Below are 19,589 nucleotides of genomic sequence, written 5' to 3'. Positions count from 1 at the left end.
CATTAACTCTGTTTCTCTCTCCACAGATGCTGCCTGACCTGCTGAGTATTTCCAGCATTCTCTGTTTTTATTCCCTCTGACTGTGCTTGGGTGCAGAGGATCGCTGGGTCGTCGTGCGTACAGTGGAAGATCGGACGGGAAGGATCGCACGGCTCTACCAGAACCCGCTTGACCATCCGGCCATTCAAATTACTGGTTGGAAAATCAGGCCAGTTCTGTTACAGCATGGGAGGGAGGGGAAGGGAAGGAGAGAGAGAGAAGGGGTCAATGGAGAAGAGAGTGGATGGAAGAGGAGGAGAGAGAGGATAGTAGGGGAGAGATGGGAGTAGGAGGGAGAAGAGAGAGAAGAGGGGAGAGAGGGAAGGGAGAGAGAGTGGAATGGAGAGGAGGAGAGTGGATGGCGAAGGGGAGGGGAGAGGGAAGGAGGGGAAAGAGAGAAGAGGGGAGGGATGGGAGTGGTAGGGAGGAGAGGGAAGAGGGGAGGAGGGAGATTGGAGGGGAGGGGAGAGAGAAAACATAGGGGAGAGAATGGAGGGGAGGGATGGGAAGAAGAGTGAAAGGGAGGGAAGGAGAGAAATGTATGAATGGAGGGGAAGAGGATAGAAGGAGAGGATATTAAAACAGAAAACTTGAGACAAAAGAAGATCCTTACCTGAATTTATAATCAGTGTACCTCATCTGGTGAGCTCTAAGCTTGGACACTAAAATATGAATAATTCTGATAAAAATGAAGAAATTGATCTGAAAAATAGAACAAAAACCACAAGAATTAATGTTATTGTGCCCTTTGAAGCTTTACAAAGTAATTTGAGATGTGTGGTCAAACATGGTCCACAGTACCAGTATAGACAGTAGAATGGGCGAGCGGATAATCCACCAATAGGCCATGTTTTCATTTGTTGTCCAACACCTAGAGATAAACAACGTGGGGGGTGAGCTTCAATGTCAGAACTAAAACAAGAAACTTGTGTGGGCTCGCCATAGACACCTGCAACAAGCTCACCTACTTCATAGAATTATGGAAATTTACGGCACAGAAGGAGGCCATTCGGTCCATCGTGTCTGTGCTGGCCGAAAAGAGCTTTCCAGCCTAATCCCACTTTCCAGCACTTGGTCCGTAGCCCTGTAGGTTACAGAACTTCAAGTGCATATCCAAGTACTTTTTAAATGTGATGAGGGTCTCTGCCTCTACCCCCCTTTCAGGCAGTGAGTTCCAGACCCCCACCACCCTCTGGGTGAAAAAAATTCTCCTCATCTCCCCTCTACTCCTTCTACCAATTACTTTAAATCTATGCCCCCCTGGTTATTGACCTCTCTGCTAAGGGGAAATAGGTCCTTCCAACTACTCTATCTAGGCCCCTCATAATTTTAGACACCTCAATTAAGTCTCCCCTCAGCCTCCTCTGTTCCAAAGAAAACAACCCCAGCCTATGCACTTCCACCACTAGCTGGATTGTGCTTCTTCCCACCCTGCCAACTCAGGTTGTCCACGATTCTCCAACCACAGATGGAGGGTAGACCAAGCTTTGAGCTCATGCAGAAATGCACCTGTTGTCATCAAGGGTGACTGCTCAGGGTTTGTAATTTGAGGCTTGCTTCTTTATTTTTTGAGGGGGAAAATAGGAATCGTCTGGCTAGATGCATTTAAGGGGAAGTTGGATAAGCACAAGAGGAAGAAAGGAACAGAAGGATATGCTGATGGGGTGAGATGAAGGAGGGTGGGAGGCTCGTGTGGAGCATAGACACTGGCATGGACCAGTTGGGCCGAATGGCCTGTTTCTGAGCTGTGAATACTGTGTAATTCTATGTAATGCTTGTTGGGAGATGGCAATTAATCAAATATAATGGGTGATCTGTTCAAGTCACTAAAGCAATTGGACGTGAAAGCAATATGACCCACCACCCCACCCCATTAAAGAGATCAAATTCATCTGGGTTTCTAAGACATTTACTGAAAGTACATGTGCAAACCTTTCCCTTAATGATTAGTAGACATACACAGAGTGGGTGGTTGCACACTCTGCCCTTTCACACAGAGGGTTGCACACTCTGCCCTTTCACCTCTAGACCCCGAGTTCAAATTCAGCCTCTACTAATGGGACGAGAGCCGTCACAGGTCCACAGGTTTCTCAAGCCCCAGCTTGATCACCGACACTCGTCTAGTTTCATTTGGACGTATCTAGATCGATCGTATGAGTTGTCTGCAGAAAACAGGTGACTGTTTGCAGGTGGCTTTAGCGGTGAGGCATGGCACTGTACTGTACACTGGTGCCATGCCATGAGTCTACTTACCCAGTATTTTCATATAAATACTTGACGACCACCCAAGGAACAACGAATAACACCGGCGCTCCTGGAATACAACATAAAATAGCATGAATCTGGGTTATTGTAGAACCAAACTGAGAATGCTCTGAAAGAGATTGTGCTATGTTAACTTTTTTTCTTTAACTGGTCTTCCGACTTTGCCTGAAGGTCTTTGCCCCTGCTAGCTTTCCTCTGGTATGTGGTCATTCTTCATTTGTAAAGATGGGCAGTGACATGAATTAGTCATTCATGGAAGCAAGACTTATGGAATAATACTGAGCGGCCTGCGGGTGGCGCTGTCCAGGGAGAGTATAAATACTCGGGCACGGGCCCAGCTTGCTCAGGACATTCTTAACAGGAACTAGTGAAGGACACAACTAGACCTCCATGTTGTAAAACAGTTGATTAAAGCTTTGTTTAACGCTTAGACCAAGTGCCTAGTAGTTTTCTTATGTCAGGCAGCGTTTGTCAACAGGTGGTATCAGCGAGGGGAGAGGTGGGGGTGGGGGGCCTCAGTGCCAACCCCGATCCTGCTCTCACCCGATGCCCACACGCCTGTACTTTCCAGCAGGGCCACTGGATGCCGATCGGGAGCAGATGTCCCGGCTGATTCTTCCTCTCGCTGACCCGGGGAAACACAGAAGCCGACGGAGATTCCTCCACGGCTCAGACCAGCTACTCAAAAACATAGGCCGGACTGAAACCCGTGACCTTCCCAGTCAAGAGGTGCATTTACCGAGCCATTAGGGGACATTCCTGCCTCTGCCAATGATTCCCTTGACCCCACAGCGGAGGCTGCAGGAAAGCGAGTTGCGTGTTCTTGGGTGTTTGCCAATACCTGACGTTCACCAGGCATTGCCCGACAATGGAGGAGCTGAAGTCAACCACTCTGGGCGTAGGGAATTGCAAGTTCCAACAGGCATGCTGCCATACACTGGAGAGAACCGTGAATGTAAGGATCAAGGATCCACAGATCCAGCACTGATTCACTTTGAAGTTCTGAATGTACTTTGGAATTGGACTCTCACAATAAGGAATAGCAAAATACTGCGGATGCTGGAAATCTGAAATAACAACAGAAAACGCTGGAAATGCTCAGCGGGTCAGGCAGCATCCATGGAGAGAGAAACAGAGTTAACATTTCAGGTCTGGGACCCTTCTGATGAAAGGTCTTCAACCTGAAACATTGGGGTCGATTTTGTCGAACCTGTCGGGAAGAAGGCGGGACTTCCCCTTTCGGGTTTTTGACCCGCCTACTTCGACGTCCAGCCAATCCGCTCGATTTTCCCTTGATTGACCTTGTTGAGCTCGCCCAGCGGGCTCAGCAGGCCAATTAAGGGCCACCCGGCAACAGGTGACGTCACAGACTGAAATTTCATCTGTCAAGATTTCTTGACAGATGAAGTATTAGTGTTTCACAGCTGTTTGAAGCTGTCAAACACTGACACTCTGATTTCTAAGATGACTCCTTCTGCATAGACTCATTTAGAAATCTCAGCAGCACTGAAAGCTGAAGGCTGTCACTTTTCACAGATCGCAGCCATTCAGCTTTCAGTTCTGGCTGAGTGATGCGCTCCCGATGGCTACAGGAAGAAAGGCTGTTAAGGTAAGTACAGGTAAGTAAAAGTTCTTTACACACTTTACACGCACCAAGCACACCCATCACTCACCTGAGCGCCGACATCTCGACCCCTCCAACTCCCTCAACCCGACGGCCCACCTGCTCTAACCTGGCGTGGTTTGGAGCGTCGGGAATCCCACATGACACCCCTCATAATGGGGATTAGGCTAAAAACTGCCTGTTAACTATTTGTTAACAGGCAGTTAATTGGCACTAATCCCTTCCCGCCTGGTCCCAGTGCGGGGCGGGTACCCGCCGCCCCTGAAACTTACGTGGGGCGGGGTTTTGGGCGGGATGGTGTCAGGACCCCCAAAGTCGGGATTTCCCCCCCCACACGCCTGAAACCCCGCCTGATGGCTCCCCGAAAATCTAGCCCATTAACTCTGTTTCTCTCTCCACAGATGCTGCCTGACCTGCTGAGTGTTTCCAGCGGTTTCTGTTGCTATCTCACAATAAGGAACATAGAAACATAGAAGATAGGAGCAGGAGTGGGCCATTCGGCCCCTCGAGCCTGCTCCGCCATTTAATGAGATCGTGGCTGATCATCCAAATTCAGTACCCTGTCCCTGCTTTCTCCCCATATCCCTTGATCCCCTTAGCCTTAAGAAATATATCCAACTCCTTCTTGAATATATTTAATGAATTGGCCTCAACTGCCTTCTGTGATAGAGAATTCCACAGGTTCACCACTCTCTGGGTGAAGAAATTCCTCCTCATCTCAGTCCTAATTGGCTTACCCCTTATCTGACTGGTGTGATGTTAATGGGCTCCCCCCAGATAACAACGCAATGAACCAGAATGAACTGAACACCTACCCCAGCCAATACATAAATAAATATTAAAGTAGCTCTTTTCAGAGAAGACGGCAATCACCAGCAGGTTGTGTAAGTAGATCCCTTCGATCAGTAACCAGTAATAATTGGCCCCGATGCAGTACTGCATCAGCACTTGAGCTGTTCTGCATCCAGCTGCAGTCTGTGTGAAGGAAAGAAACACGGATTAGAGCCTCAAATAATAACGTTGCAGATCGGGCGTGTCATTGGCAAATGAACTTCAATATAGGTAAGTGTGAGGTGGTACATTTTGGCAGGAAGAATAAGGAGGCCACACACTTCTGAGAAAGTAAGTGTTGAAATGGGGTAGAGAGACAGAGGGATCGGGGGGTGCAGATACACTAATCACTAAAAGTAGCGACGCAGCCATGCACAAGGCCATAAAAAAGCAAACAAAGCACTTGGATTCATTTCTTGAGAGATAGAATTGAAAAGCAGAGACGTTATGCTAAACTTATATAGAACCTTGGTTAGACCACACTTGGAGTAATGTGCATAGTTCTGGTCTCCATATTATAAAAAGGACATACAGACACTGGAGAAAGTGCAAAGAAGATTTACTAGAATGATACCAGAACCCATCAGGAAAGATTGAGCAGGCTGGGGCCCTTTTCTCTAGAAATGAGAAGACTGAGGGGTGACCTGATCGAGGTCTTTAAGATTCTAAAAGGGTTTGATAGGGTAGACATAGAGAAGATGTTTCCACTTGTGGGGAGACAAGAATTAGGGGCCATAAATATAAGATAGTCGCTAATAAATCCAATAGGGAATTCTGGAAAAACTTCTTTACCCAGAGAGTGGTGAGAATGTGGAACTCACTACCACAGGGAGTGGTTGGGGCAAATAGCACAGATGTGTTTAAGGGGAAGCTGGATAAACACGAGGGAGAAGGGAATAGAAGGAGATGTTGATAGGGTGAGATGAAGAAGGGCGGGAGGAGGCTGGTGTGGAGCATAAACAATGGCATGGACCAGTTGGGCCGAATGGCCTGTATCTGCGCTGTAAATACTTTGGAATATTTTGTAAAGAACAACAGGGAGTATCACCAGGGAGTGGAGAACTTCAGCGGAGAGTAGAATTGGGTTGGGTGTAAAACCAGCACTGCATTCGATCCCATCAGCTTCCCGCTGGGAGGATTACGTTTAAATTGCTCCCATTATCATTGGACAGCGTAGAAATGCTCTAAGGTTGTCCAATTGGAACTTTAGAGGTGCAGCGACAAAACCCAACTACCCAGCTTTTGAGTTTACACTGCCACCAACATAGGAGCCGGTGTGACATCAAAACAATGATCAAATAGCATTGCTTCTGTTTAGCGTACCAGATTAATGGCCCTGACTGAATTGGGGAGGAGATTTAATCCAAGACCTTTCTTTGTGGTGGTGCTTATTTATAAAAAGGCATAAAGTCATGTTCAATATCTATTTGCAAGCAACGGAAAAAAAAATAAAGGAAATATCATAAAGGATGTGTTGCCAATGGGGGATAAAGTCCAGCACACTGTGGAAACTAAAACCAGCTCAACAGATTGAGTGCTAGTGAGGGATTGGGATCATTTTGGCAAGCACAGTGATGGAAAGAAATAATCTTCGATGTTTTCTTAGCACGTACTGTCTAAACCCTTGATAGGTTACAGCCATCCTGACCTAAAATGGAAGGAGCGTTTGGTGGAATGGGGAGAAAGAGGGAAACATTCAAAATTCCTCACAGCTGATCACTAAGCAGCTTTACCGACACAACTAAGAGGCTCGTGCTCTCCGGAGATTACAGCCAATTGCATTTTTTGTTTCCTTAATGAGCGTTTGTCCTGAGGATTGTCAGCGCAGGGAAACTGTGCGCTCTTTCCAGCTTCGGTCACCTAAAGTCAGCATCGGGCACTTCAGGACCGTTACAGCCACGGGTCCAGATGTGAGGGGAGGTTGGATAAATTTCATGCTCCGACATACTGGACGGTAGTTCCTGCAAGGCCGACGTGCTCGAATTCCTGTTGTCTACTCCAAGTGCGTGAAACTCAGCTCCAGGAATGCAAATTCATCCGGGCTAGTTTTAAACCTAACTGGCTGGGTGGGAATCCCACGGGATCGGGCGGAACGCCGCTTTTAGCCCCCGCCCGATGACGCTCTCCGCTGGTTTCGATTGACAGTAAAATCGGAGCAGGGTGTCAAACCAGCGCCGCCCCCGATCCCGCCAGTTTCCTAATGGGCGGGTAGGTTAGAACTGCTCCCATTAAATCTACCCTATAATCTTCTCTGCTTCAACAACATGCAACCGACTATAGGAAAACACTGCCCAACTGCGTCAGTGTGACATTTTCTATTTCCCACACGAGCCATCCTTTTGGCTTCCTTCCATGAGATCGCCAATTTGCTGTCGATTTAGCTTCTCACTGTGGACCTTTGTTCATTGAAACTGGATTGAGGAATGCCCAACATTTCATGTAGGGCCCTTATAGCCAACAGAGGGACTCTGGGCCAACACAGGCCCCTGAGGTGAAAGGACTTACCTTACCACCCAGTGTGCAGTGTTCCCACTATTGGGCAGCTTTAGTAAAAGTTCTCCAGCCCTTTACTGGTCTGTCATTATATCTCTGAACATGGGTTAGACCTCATGGGAAACAGAGTTCAATCAGACTGTTCATTCCCTAATTCTGGAGGTACCAGGACTGAACTTTTCAAGTAATCCTGTAATAAGCCTATGGTTTTGTTTTGTTAATCTAGATTAACCACATTGGACCATTGTGAAGGGGATTGGAAGAGCAGAAGAACGTATTTTATCTGGATAATGAGCCCTTTTATGTTTCTCTTATCCCCCTTCTTTAAGCAGAGATGGGGGGAGAGGTCACTGGGACCAGAGATGTCGTGGCCAATTTGATTAGGATATTTTTCCCCATTTTCTCCCATCTCCTCCCTCCTCTTCTGACTGTTGGGATGTAGAGGATGGTTCCATCTATGCTGGTAGCCCATTGGCATCTCATCCAAGTTGGCCTTGTTCCTGCATCATAACTAAGTCCAATCCCATCTTCACCCAACATTCGTCCATGCACACTTCCTAGCCAGGATCATCGGGCAGTGGTCAGAAGTCGGAACGTTGGCTGCTCTATCCTCTTCCTAGCCCAGGGCCTCTGATGTTAATTGTGCCCTACTACACTCTCATTTAGCACGGACTGGATGTTGAACCTGGGACCACCTTGGTGAAAGGACTCAGTAGCAGACTGGGTATTGCCGTTAGCCACTATGTAGAATTTACTGGGCCAGATTAAACATGGTACCTGCAGTCGTAGAGGTAGGGCCAGATATCATAAACAGTGCTATAATATACTGGCAAAAAAAATGCTGTAAAGTAAATCAAGATCTTGCCACAATACAATATCACTTAGTAATGCTGGGTACACCAATCAGTTCTCTGTCCCCTATTCCAGCATTGAATACTATGGGGGTCATTTTAACTTTTGCCGATAGTGTATAACGGGTGATATCAGATTGTTATACACCTCTTCTGATTTTCCTTTCTATTGTCTTCACTGGAAAGGGAAATGAGGAGAGATGTATAATGGGCGATCGATCCAGTATGGCCCGTGTTACACAATCGCCGAATGTTGAAATGACCCCCAGTGACCGAAGTATCCCATCATAGTCCTGCCATGTAGTGCCATACACAACACCCTTCTGACAACTTAAACATGATCTAATTCCAACTTAAAGCAAACACTGACTTGCTGAATGATTTTCCAGCATTATTATTTACAATAAAAGTAATTCTTCAGACTGGCTGATTCCCAAATGTACCAGGGCATCTATATTACCACAATATGGTAGACAAAGATCTGCCTGAAGAACCTTGTTACAAGAGGATGTTTCCCTCCTTCTTCTCTACAAAACAATACAAGCCCACCAGAGAGGAGCCTACCTCATTGTTAAACCAGACTTTAATGTCAACGTCTTCTGGGATTTGGTTGTACTGTGTTTTAAAAAGAGCGTCTTTAATGAGGATCGACACTGCTCGAAGGATGAATGAGGCAAACAGGTTCATGTGGATGTAGTTCCTCATACAATGAAGTTTCCTGCAAGAAGGAAACGGAAAAATGATGCAGGTTAGGAATTGCTCACCCGTCAGAAAGACGTGTATTAGATCAAGCTGAAGGGATGGATTCTCTCTGTGAATTTCGTGCTAATGGAGACGAGGAATGCTAGTGTTGGGGAACTGAACACTGTCCCATTTTTGGGCAGCCCGTTCAGTATACTAGAGGTGAAAGGTCATCATACTAGAGGTGAAAGGTCAGTATACTAGAGGTGAAAGGTCAATATTTTAGAAGTGAAAGGTCAGTGTACTAGAGGTGAAAGGTCAGTGTACTAGAGGTATTGACTTGGATAGAGAACTGGTTGGCGAACAGAAAGCAAAGAGTTGGAATAAACGGGTCGTTTTCCGAGTGGCAGGCAGTGACTAGTGGGGTACCGCAAGGATCGGTCCTAGGACCCCAGCTGTTCACGATATATATTAATGATCTGGACGAGGGAATTGGATGTAATATCTCCAAATTTGCAGACGACACAAAGCTGGGTGGGAGGGTATGCTGTGAGGAGGATGTCGTGAAACTCCAGTACGATTTGGACAGGTTGGGTGATTGGGCAGAAACATGGCAAATGCACTATAATGTGGATAAATGTGAGGTTATCCACTTTGGTGGCAAAAACAGGAAGGCAGATTATTATTTGAATGGCAATAGATTGGGAGAAAGGGAAATGCAAAGAGACCTGTGTGTTCTTGTGCACCAGTCGCTGAAGGTAAGCATGCAGGTGCAGCAGGCGGTTAAGAAGGCAAATGGTATGTTGGCCTTCGTAGCAAGAGGGTTCGAGTACAAGAACAAGGATGTCTTGCTGCAGTTGTACAGGGCCTTGGTGAGACCACACCTTGAGTATTGTGTGCAGTTTTGGTCGCCTTACCTGAGGAAGGACGTTCTTGCCATGGAAGGAGTGCAGCGAAGATTCACCAGGCTGATACCTGGGATGGCAGGAATGACGTACGAGGAGAGATTGTGTCGATTGGGCTTATACTCACTGGAGTTTAGAAGATTGAGAGGGGATCTCATCGAAACCTATAAAATTCTGTCAGGCCTGGACAGACTAGATGCAGGAAGGATGTTTCTGATGGCCGGGGAGTCCAGAACCAGGGGTCATAGTCTAAGGATAAGGGGTAGCCATTTAGGACTGAAATGAGGAGGAATTTCTTCACCCAGAGAGTGGTGAACCTGTGGAATTCTCTGCCACAGAGGGCGGTGGAGGCCAGTTCATTAAGTATATTCAAGAAAGATTTGGATATATTTCTTAAGGCTAAAGGGATCAAGGGATATGGGGAGAAGGCAGGGACAGGGTACTGAATTTGGATGATCAGCCATGATCTCATCGAATGGCGGAGCAGGCTCGAAGGGCCGAATGGCCTACTCCTGCTCCTATCTTCTATGTTTCTATGTAAGGTCAGTGTACTAGAGGTGTAAGGTCAGTATACCAGAGGTGAAAGGTCAGTGTACTAGAGGTGTAAGGCCAGTATACCAGAGGTGAAAGGTCAGTGCACTAGAGGTGTGACGTCTGAGTCCATCACCAAACTCCTGCATTGCGGGACAGGGATCAGCATCTTACTTTGGACAATAAGCAGGCGGGTTTTAATGAGAGTGCGAGCCAGCTCTTACCTAAATCCCACTAGAATTCCCAGGGCCAACACCAGGGTTCCTAGGGAGAGTGAGTATCCCACCGTATACATAATCTTGAAACCATCCAGAATCTTCCCCTGTTCCTGCTGAAAAGTGACAAAAATATAGATTACTAAAAGTATGATGGGGCAGCACAACAGAACCTTGATTCCAAAATGATGGAGAGATAAGCAGGGAAGGTGTCTCATTTGTTAATTGCAGTGAAATAGTATACAGATTGCTGTCAATATCACGACGGATGGTTACCAAAGGATTCTGGAGGAACCTCGGGTAGAGAAAGTAATAAATACCTTTCAGAAAAAATAACCAAATCTTTTGGGGTGGGGGGGGGGGGGGGGAGGGAATATTAAGAGTACGACATAGAATGATACAGCACAGAAAGAGGCCGTTCAGCCCACCGTGCCTGTGCCGGCTCTTTGAAAGAGCGATCCAATTAGTCCCACTCCCCCCGGCTCTTTCCCCATAGCCCGGAGACAACAACTTTCCTTTAAAATACGGCTGGGTAGAAATTTGCCTCGGGCGGTATCGCAAAATGGGCAGAATCGCATCGAGAACCCGTGAGACGCCCGGCCCGATATTCGATCCCATTAATGTCAATCGAACGTGAATATCGGGCCGTATAACAGGTGCTTGATGCGATACCATCTGTTGAATTTCTGCCCCTGTGCATGCGCTTGAAAACAGGCTGCGATCCCTGTAATTGCCCAAGGATTCCAACAGGCACCCAGTGCTGGGAATGTCCGCTGTCCTACCTGAGCTCGGTCGTCTTTGGGATCATTTTTGCATTGGCTGCTGTTCCTCCAGGGCTGTTTTATGGAGTCCATCACCCAATGGCCATCAGGCCCACACTTCCTGAACACAGAGCCACCCTGCACTGTAAAAGAGACAAATCAGTCATCTTCTTTTCATTAAAGTCTAGTGACAAGACTGTGGCTGGGAGTGCACTGGAAGACTGGAAACACTTGAAGGATCAATTAAATGATAAGCTTGTGATTAATTCGTAAACGACCATTGTTTTTATTTTTATTTTATTCATTCAAGGGATGTGGGCATCACTTGTACGGCAAGCATTTATTGCCCACCCTCTAACTGCCCTTGAGAAGGCGGTGGCGTTTTGAACCGCTGCAGTCCGTATGGCGAAGCTATTATACTTTGTCGTAATGGTTTGATACAACTGAGTGACGTGCTCGGCCGTTTCAGAGGGCAGTTAAGAGTCAACCACATTGCTGTGGTTCTGGAGTCACATATTAGGCCAGACCGGGTAAGGACGGCAGATTTCCTTCCCTAAAGGACATTAGTGAACCAGATGGGTTTTTACGACAATCTGGTAGTTTCATGGTCACCATTACTGATGCTAGCGTTTTATTCCAGATTTATTTAATTAACTGAATTTAAATTCCCCAGCTACCCTGGTGGGATTTGACTCACGTCTCCGGATCATTCGTCCAGGCCTCAGATTACTAGCCCAGTGAGCATGGAGGCGAGAAGCCAAAAGGGCCCATTTAGCCCATTTTATTTCTTTAGTTGATTCAATCCACAGGTCTCACTGCCTCAAGTTAATTTGACTTTGACTCAAGGGCCAACTATGAAAGTTCTAACTGAAAGGCGAAGGACTTTTACCTGTGCTGTGCCACGGCAAGTACCAGGGACAGGAGACGTTCACAACGGTATTTGGGAGGCCATCAGGCCAACAGGCATATTTGTCAAAGGTCCGATTACACACCACACCTACGGAAAAAAGACAAAAGACCAACGCTGCTCAGTAAAGGTTCACAGAGGAAACTACAGCAACTGGTGTCAGCCGTGGCTCAGTGGGCAGCGCTCTCGCCTCTGAGTCAGAAGGTTGTGGGTTCAAGTCCCACTCCAGAAACTTAAGCACAAAATCTAGGCTGACACTCCAGTGCAGTGCTGAGGGAGTGCCGCAGTGTCGGAGGTGCCGTCTTTCAGATACAGACGTTAAACAGAGGCCCCGTCTGCTCTCTCAGGGGGATGTAAAAAAAAAAAAACGGCACTATTCAAAGTAAAAGCAAGGGGGCATTCTCTCCTGTGTCCTGGCCAATATTTATCCCTCAATCAACATCACTAAAAAAACAGATTATCTGGTCATTTTCTCATTGCTGTTTGTGGGAGCTTGCTGTGCGCAAATTGGCTGCCGCGTTCCCTACATTACAACAGTGACTACACTTCAAAAGTACTTCATTGGCACCCCGAGACCTCAAATGGCATCGCCGAGCGAACCCCACTTTGTACTGGGGGCAGTCCTACCTTTCGGCTGCGAGGCCCTGGACATGTTTCTCAAACATTCGTTGGAATATCTTTGCCACTTTTCCAAGGTGTGCTCCAGAACTTCAACTGATGCCCTCTGGAAGAAAGAAATCCAAACAAAAAATGGCAAATGCGTCCAAGGAGTTGTCTTCATGTACAAAATGAGGAAGCTCAGTGAGGGCGGATGGGGATGGGGGCGGGGGACAACCTCTCCACATTAACAAGAGGCACCATTGATATTCTGAGCCCAGTGCAAGCTCGGACTTGCTAAAGCCATTCTCACTCTTTCCCAGTAGACTCCGATCCTCATGCAAGCCCAGCATGCCCATGGACCATTCCTGTTCGATCCATTAGAACTCTCAGTCCCAGCACAGGATTCCCATGGCGACGTAACAGGAGGGGAGAATTGGGAGGGTCGGAGGTAATCGGGAGAGAAGGAAGTGAGCGAAAGGGGGAGCTGTTCAGGTGGGACGGAGGTGATCGGGAGGGACGGAGGCGATCGAGAGGGAAGGAAGTGATCGGGAGGGGCAACAACAACAACCACTTGTATTTATATAGCGCCTTTAACGTAGTAAAACGTCCCAAGGCGCTGCACAGGAGTATTATAAGACAAAAAATTTGACACCGAGCCACATAAGGAGAAAATTAGGGTAGGTGACCAAAAGCTTGGTCAGAGGTAGGTTTTAAGGAGCGTCTTAAAGGTGGAAAGAGAGGTAGTGAGGCAGAGAGGTTTAGGGAGGGAATTCCAAAGCTTAGGGTCGAGGCAACAGAAGGCACGGCCACCAAAGGTTGAGCGATTATAATCAGGGATGTTCAAGAGGGCAAAATTAGGGGCGGCTGTGGGGCTGGAGGAGATTACAGAGACAGGAAGGGGCGAGGACATGGAGGGATTTGAAAACAAGGATGAGAAGTTTGAAATCGAGGCGCTGCTTAACCAGGAGTCAATGTAGGCCAGCGAGCACAGGGGTGATGGGCGAACGGGACTTGGTGTGGGTTAGGACACGGGCAGCCGAGTTTTGGATGACAAGTTTACGTAGGGTAGAATGTGGGAGGCCAGCCAGGAGTGTGTTGGAATAGTCAAGTCTAGAGGTAACAAAGGCATGGATGAGGGTTTCAGCAGCAGATGAGCTGAGGCAAGGGCGGAGACAGGCGATGTTACAGAGATGGAAATAGGCGTTCTTAGTTATGCCACGGATATGTGGTCGGAAGCTCATTTCAGGGTCAAATATGGCACCAAGGTTGTGAACCGTGTGGTTCAGCCTCAGACAGATGTTAGGGAGAGAGATGGAGTCAGTGGCTAGGGAACGGAGTTTATGGCGGGGATTGAAGACAGTGGCTTCGGTCTTCCCAATATTTAATTGGAGAAAATTTCTGCTCATCCGGTACTGGATGTCTGATGAGCAGTCTGACAATTTAGAGACAGCGGAGGGGTCGAGAGAAGTGGTGGTGAGGTAGAACTGGGTGTCTTCAGCGTACGTGTGGAAACTAACGCTGTGTTTTCGGATGATGTCGCCAAGTGGCAGCATGTAGATGAGAAATAGGAGGGGGCCAAGGATAGATCCTTGGGGGACACCAGAGGTAATGATGTGGGAGCGGGAAGAGAAGCCACTGCAGGTGATTCTTTGGCTACAATTAGATAGATAAGAATGGAACCAGGCGAGTGCAGTCCCACCCAGCTGGACGACGGTGGAGAGGCATTGGAGAAGGATGGAGTGGTCAACCGTGTGAAAGGCTGCAGACTGGTCGAGAAGGATGAGGATAATTTACCTTTGTCACAGTCACAAAGGATGTCATTTGTGACTTTGACGAGAGCTGTTTCGGTACTGTGGCAGGGGCGGAAACCGGATTGGAGGGATTCAAACATGGAATTGTGGGAAAGATGGGCACGGATTTTGGACAACACGATCAAGGGCATTGGAGAGGAAAGGGAGGTTGGAGTTAGGACGGTAGTTTGCAAGGACGTTGGCGATCGGGAGGGGCGGGGTGATCGGGGGGATGGGGGCGATCGGGAGGGACGGGGCGATCGGGGGGGACGGGGCGATCGGGGGGGAAGGGGGCGATCGGGAGGGACGTGGCGATCGGGGGGAAGGGGGCGATCGGGAGGGACGGGGCGATCGGGGGGAAGGGGGCGATCGGGGGGGACGGGGCGATCGGGGGGGGACGGGGCGATCGGGGGGGACGGGGCGATCGGGGGGGACGGGGCGATCGGGGGGGACGGGGCGATCGGGGGGGACGGGGCGATCGGGGGGACGGGGCGATCGGGGGGACGGGGGCGATTGGGGGGGAATGAGGCGATGGGGGGGACGGGGCAATCGGGGGGACGGGGGCGATTGGGGGGGAATGAGGCGATGGGGGGGACGGGGCAATCGGGGGGACGGGGGCAATCGGGGGGAATGAGGCGATGGGGGGGACGGGGCAATCGGGGGGACGGGGCAATCGGGGGGAATGAGGCGATTGGGGGGACGGGGGTGATCGGGGGAGATGGGGGCGATCGGGGGAGATAGGGGCGATCGGGGGGGACGGGGCGATCGGGGGGGACGGGGCGTTCGGGGGGGACGGGGCGATCGTGGGGGACGGGGCGATCGTGGGGGACGGGGCGATCGGGGGGAGATGGGGGCGATCGGGGGGGACGGGGCGATCAGGGGGAAGGGGCGATCGTGGGGGACGGGGGCGATCGGGGGGAGATGGGGGTGATCGGGGGGGACGGGGCGATCGGGGGGGACGGGGCGATCGGGGGGGACGGGGCGGTCGGGGGAGATGGGGGCGATCGGGGGGGACGGGGCGATCGGGGGGGACGGGGCGATCGGGGGGGAATGAGGCGATCGGGGGGGACGGGGCGATCGGGGGGGACGGGGCGATCGGGGGGGAATGAGGCGATGGGGGGGACGGGGCGATCGGGGGTGACGGGGCGATCGGGGGGGACGGGGCGATCGGGGGGGAATGAGGTGATCGGGGGGGACGGGGGCGATCGGGGGGACGGGGTTGATTGGGGGGGACGGGGGCGATCGGGGGGACGGGGGCGATCGGGGGGACGGGGGCGATGGGGGGGACGGGGGCGATGGGGGGGACGGGGGCGATCGGGGGGACGGGGGCGATCGGGGGGACGGGGGCGATGGGGGGGACGGGGGTGATTGGGGGGGACGGGGGTGATTGGGGGGGACGGGGGCGATTGGGGGGGACGGGGGTGATTGGGGGGGACGGGGGTGATTGGGGGGACGAGGCGATCGGGGGGGACGGGGCGATCGGGGGGGGACGGGGCGATCGGGGGGACGGGGCGATCGGGGGGACGGGGCGATCGGGGGGACGGGGCGATCGGGGGGACGGGGCGATCGGGGGGACGGGGCGATCGGGGGGGACGGGGTGATTGGGGGGGACGGGGCGATCGGGGGGGACGGGGGTGATTGGGGGGGACGGGGGTGATTGGGGGGACGGGGGTGATTGGGGGGACGGGGGTGATTGGGGGGATCGGGGGGGACGGGGGTGATGGGGGGACGGGGGTGATTGGGGGGACGGGGGTGATTGGGGGGGGATCGGGGGGGACGGGGGTGATGGGGGGACGGGGGTGATTGGGGGGACGGGGGTGATTGGGGGGGACAGGGTGATCGGGGGGGGACGGGGGTGATTGGGGGGACGGTGCGATCGGGGGGGACGGGGCGATCGGGGGCGATCGGGGGGATCGGGGGGGACGGGGGTGATTGGGGGGGGGGTGGGGCGATCAGGGGGACGGGGGCGATCGGGGGGGACGGGGGTGATCGGGGGGGACGGGGGTGATCGGGGGGGGTGGGACGATCAGGGGGACGGGGCGATCGGGGGGACGGGGTGATCGGGGGGGGCGGGGGGACGGGGGCGACGAGGGTGATTGGGGGAGACGGGGCGATCGGGGGTGATTGGGGGGGTGGGGCGATCAGGGGGACGGGGCGATCGGGGTGATTGGGGGGGACGGGGCGATCGGGGGGGACGGGGGTGATTGGGGGGGACGGGGGCGATCGGGGTGATTGGGGGGGACGGGGCGATCGGGGGGGACGGGGGTGATTGGGGGGGACGGGGGCGATCGGGGTGATTGGGGGGGACGGGGCGATCGGGGGGGACGGGGGTGATTGGGGGGGACGGGGGCGATCGGGGGGACTTTACCACCTGATCCCCATATCCCTTGATTCCCTTAGTATCCAAAAATCTATCGATCTCAGCCTTGAATATGCTCAAAGACTGAGCCTCCACAGCTCTCTGGGGTAGAGAATTCCAAAGATTAACAATCCTTTGAGCGAAGAAATTCCTCCTCATCTCCGACTTAAATGGCCGACCCCTTACCCTGAGACTATGACCCCTAGTTCTAGACTCTCCGGCCAGGGGAAACAACCTCTCAGCATCTATCTACTCTAGGCCCCGCTGCACATCAATTCATTCATTACCTTTGTTCCCGACTCTCGATCAGTCCAATATTCTGCACTGCCCGCAGCACAGCTTGTATTAAATTAAATTCCACGCCTGTTGCATTGTGCGCTGAGGAGAGATCAAACTTGGAGCACACACCTTAAAACAGTGTTGTAATTCCACAGTCATTAGGTGAATAGATCGCACAGACATGTCTTGATTAAGAGGGATATAGAGGGCCTGCACAGGAAGGACTTGCATGAGTTTAGTTAAGAGATCAGAACATTGTAGGTCTTTAATTTGTTACGGTGTTAATAAAGCTTTTATTTGTTTCAATACTCCATGGTCCAGAGACTGGGCCACATAGCGCCCATTTTTCAGGCACTACACGGCCTACTAAAGCGGCCAGGAAACTTACCTCCGGCTGTAAGTGTGCTGCCCACATTTTGGGTATGGACGGACAAGAGGCGTCCTTTACCCACGCCCGAAGCCTCCCATATGTCAGTAAGGGGCCTAACGTCTGTTTAAGGTCTAGTTGCCCTCGAGAAGGTGGTGGTGAGCCGCCTTCTTGAACCGCTGCAGTCCGTGTGGTGAAGGTGCTCCCACAGTGCTGTTAGGGAGGGAGTTCCAGGATTTTGACCCAGCCACGATGAAGAAATGGCCGATATACTTCCAAGTCAAGATGGTGTGTGACTTGGAGGGGAACTTGGAGGTGGTGGTGTTCCCATGCGCCTGCTGCCCATGTCATGGAGGCGCTGTCGAAGAAGCCTTGGCGAGTTGCTGCAGTGCATCTTGTAGATGGTGCACATTGCAGCCACGGTGCCGGCATCTGAGGGGACAGAGCAGAGACACCTCTGGCGTTGCTGTCCTGAGGGAAGGTAGAATCTTCAGAAATAACAACAGAAAATGCTGGAAAAACTCAGCAGGCCAGGCAGCATCCGTGGAGAGAGAAACAGAGTTAACGTTTCAGGTCGAAACCCTTTCGTCAGAACTGGAAAAAAGCAGGAAATGGAACAGATTTTAAAGCAAGTTTAGGGGCTGGGAAATGGGGGAGGGGATGGAAGAACAAAAGGGAAGGTCTGTGATAGGATAGAAAGCAGGAGAAGCTAAGAGACATTAAGAGATATTCAAGACAAGAGGAGGTGGTAATGGGACAGGTTAAGGAACAAAGGATGGCTCTAGATGAAGTGAGAATGGCCCGGGCAGAATGAAGGACAGCTGTCACGTGGGAGGGAAGAAAGAAGGCCAAACAAAAAGTGTGGATAAAAAAAAATATATATATATATGATAGGGGCCGAGGTTATGATCTGAAATTGTTGAACTCTATGTTGAGTCCAGAGGGCTGTAAATTGCCTAATCGAAAGATGAGGTGCTGTTCCTCGAGCTTAAGCTGAGCTTCCGTGGAACAATGCAAGAGGCCGAGGACAGTGAGGTCTGAGTGGGAGTGGGGCGGCGAATTAAAGTGAGAGGCAACCGGGAGCCCGGGGTCCCCCTTACGGACTGAACGGAGGTGTTCCGCAAAGCGGTCACCCAATCTTCAGAGCCTGAAGAAGTCGGCCCACCGCCACCCTCTCAAGGGTCAACTAGGGATAGGCAATAAGTTGTTGGATCAACTGTTAGTCAACCATAGAAGGATGGTGGTTGACTAAGTGAGCACGGGACACTTGATGGTGGAGTATACGGAACAGACTTTGTTCATATACAGCAGAGGTGATCAATCTGGAGCTTTTAGGTTTCTCTATCTTTCGAGCTCTCCAACTAACTCCTGAAAAACGGGCTCCTTTGTACACCTTAGTTTGTCTACATCAAAGGTTCTTGTCACAGGTAAGGCCTCCTGATGTATCAGTTCCTGAACCCTTTGATAACAGTTTACTTCAAAGGTACTTCCCTCATACAAGACTTCCTGACCTACCTGTCTGTGAATCCTTTGAGGAGCGATGTTCCCGTTAAGCCCCACGGCCGTACAGCGGTCTGGAGCTCCCGTGCAGCCGGCTTTTAAATAGAAAACAAACGTGCCTGCGCGGGAATTTGAATGGGCCGCGCAGCCCGTTAAAGCGAGCATTGTTGAGGTGTTGTTTTATTAACAGCTTATCTTCCTGAACATCCCTTCGATATGATAGGAAATTGGCCCCTCTGCCTATATTTATTACACTTGCTAATAAAGTTCTACTTTAATCAGTCATGGTCGATGTTGTCCCAGTTACTGAGGCATCTCGCTGTTTTCCCGTGTCTTAGAAAGCCTTTTGCTCCACGACCAGTTATAATTACACAGGTCGCTTTGATTATTAACCCTTAACTCCCCAAGATGTCCAACATAAATGCCGGCCTTGACAGCGATGCCCACATCCCGAGAATATTTAAAAAATAACCCATTGACAGACACTGATCGCACATTAACAGGCACGGTGCTACATTGACAGGTACTGAACGCACATATTGACAGGCACTGGAGGAACACTGACAGGCACAGCTCACTCAACACAGTCCA

At 50.9% G+C, this 19,589-nt stretch overlaps 1 protein-coding gene across 3 annotated transcripts in view; it reads right to left on the bottom strand.

The window, feature by feature from the left end:
• Positions 1-19,589, bottom strand: part of gcgra (glucagon receptor a) — a 120,583-nt gene that overhangs the window by 9,224 nt on the left and 91,770 nt on the right. For 2 of the 3 annotated variants that reach the window (XM_085963865.1, XM_085963864.1), the window contains exons 3-11: positions 12,731-12,827; positions 12,086-12,193; positions 11,218-11,339; positions 10,445-10,551; positions 8,668-8,821; positions 4,744-4,903; positions 2,293-2,353; positions 841-910; positions 653-741 (exon numbers count right to left, since the gene is read on the bottom strand). In XM_085963865.1, coding sequence (XP_085819991.1) covers positions 653-741; positions 841-910; positions 2,293-2,353; positions 4,744-4,903; positions 8,668-8,821; positions 10,445-10,551; positions 11,218-11,339; positions 12,086-12,193; positions 12,731-12,827 — 968 coding nt within the window. Of the gene's footprint in view, positions 1-652; positions 742-840; positions 911-2,292; positions 2,354-4,743; positions 4,904-8,667; positions 8,822-10,444; positions 10,552-11,217; positions 11,340-12,085; positions 12,194-12,730; positions 12,828-17,139; positions 18,729-19,589 lie in introns of those variants that run through there. The other variant, XM_085963866.1, reaches the window with a different exon arrangement.

This window comes from Somniosus microcephalus, chromosome 21 (assembly GCF_052327205.1).
Source record: "Somniosus microcephalus isolate GS21.2 chromosome 21, FLI_Smic_1.0, whole genome shotgun sequence".
NCBI classification, from domain to species: Eukaryota; Metazoa; Chordata; class Chondrichthyes; order Squaliformes; family Somniosidae; genus Somniosus; species Somniosus microcephalus.
The sequence above is the reverse complement of the archived record's forward strand: the minus strand, read 5'-3'. Positions and strand labels throughout refer to the sequence as shown.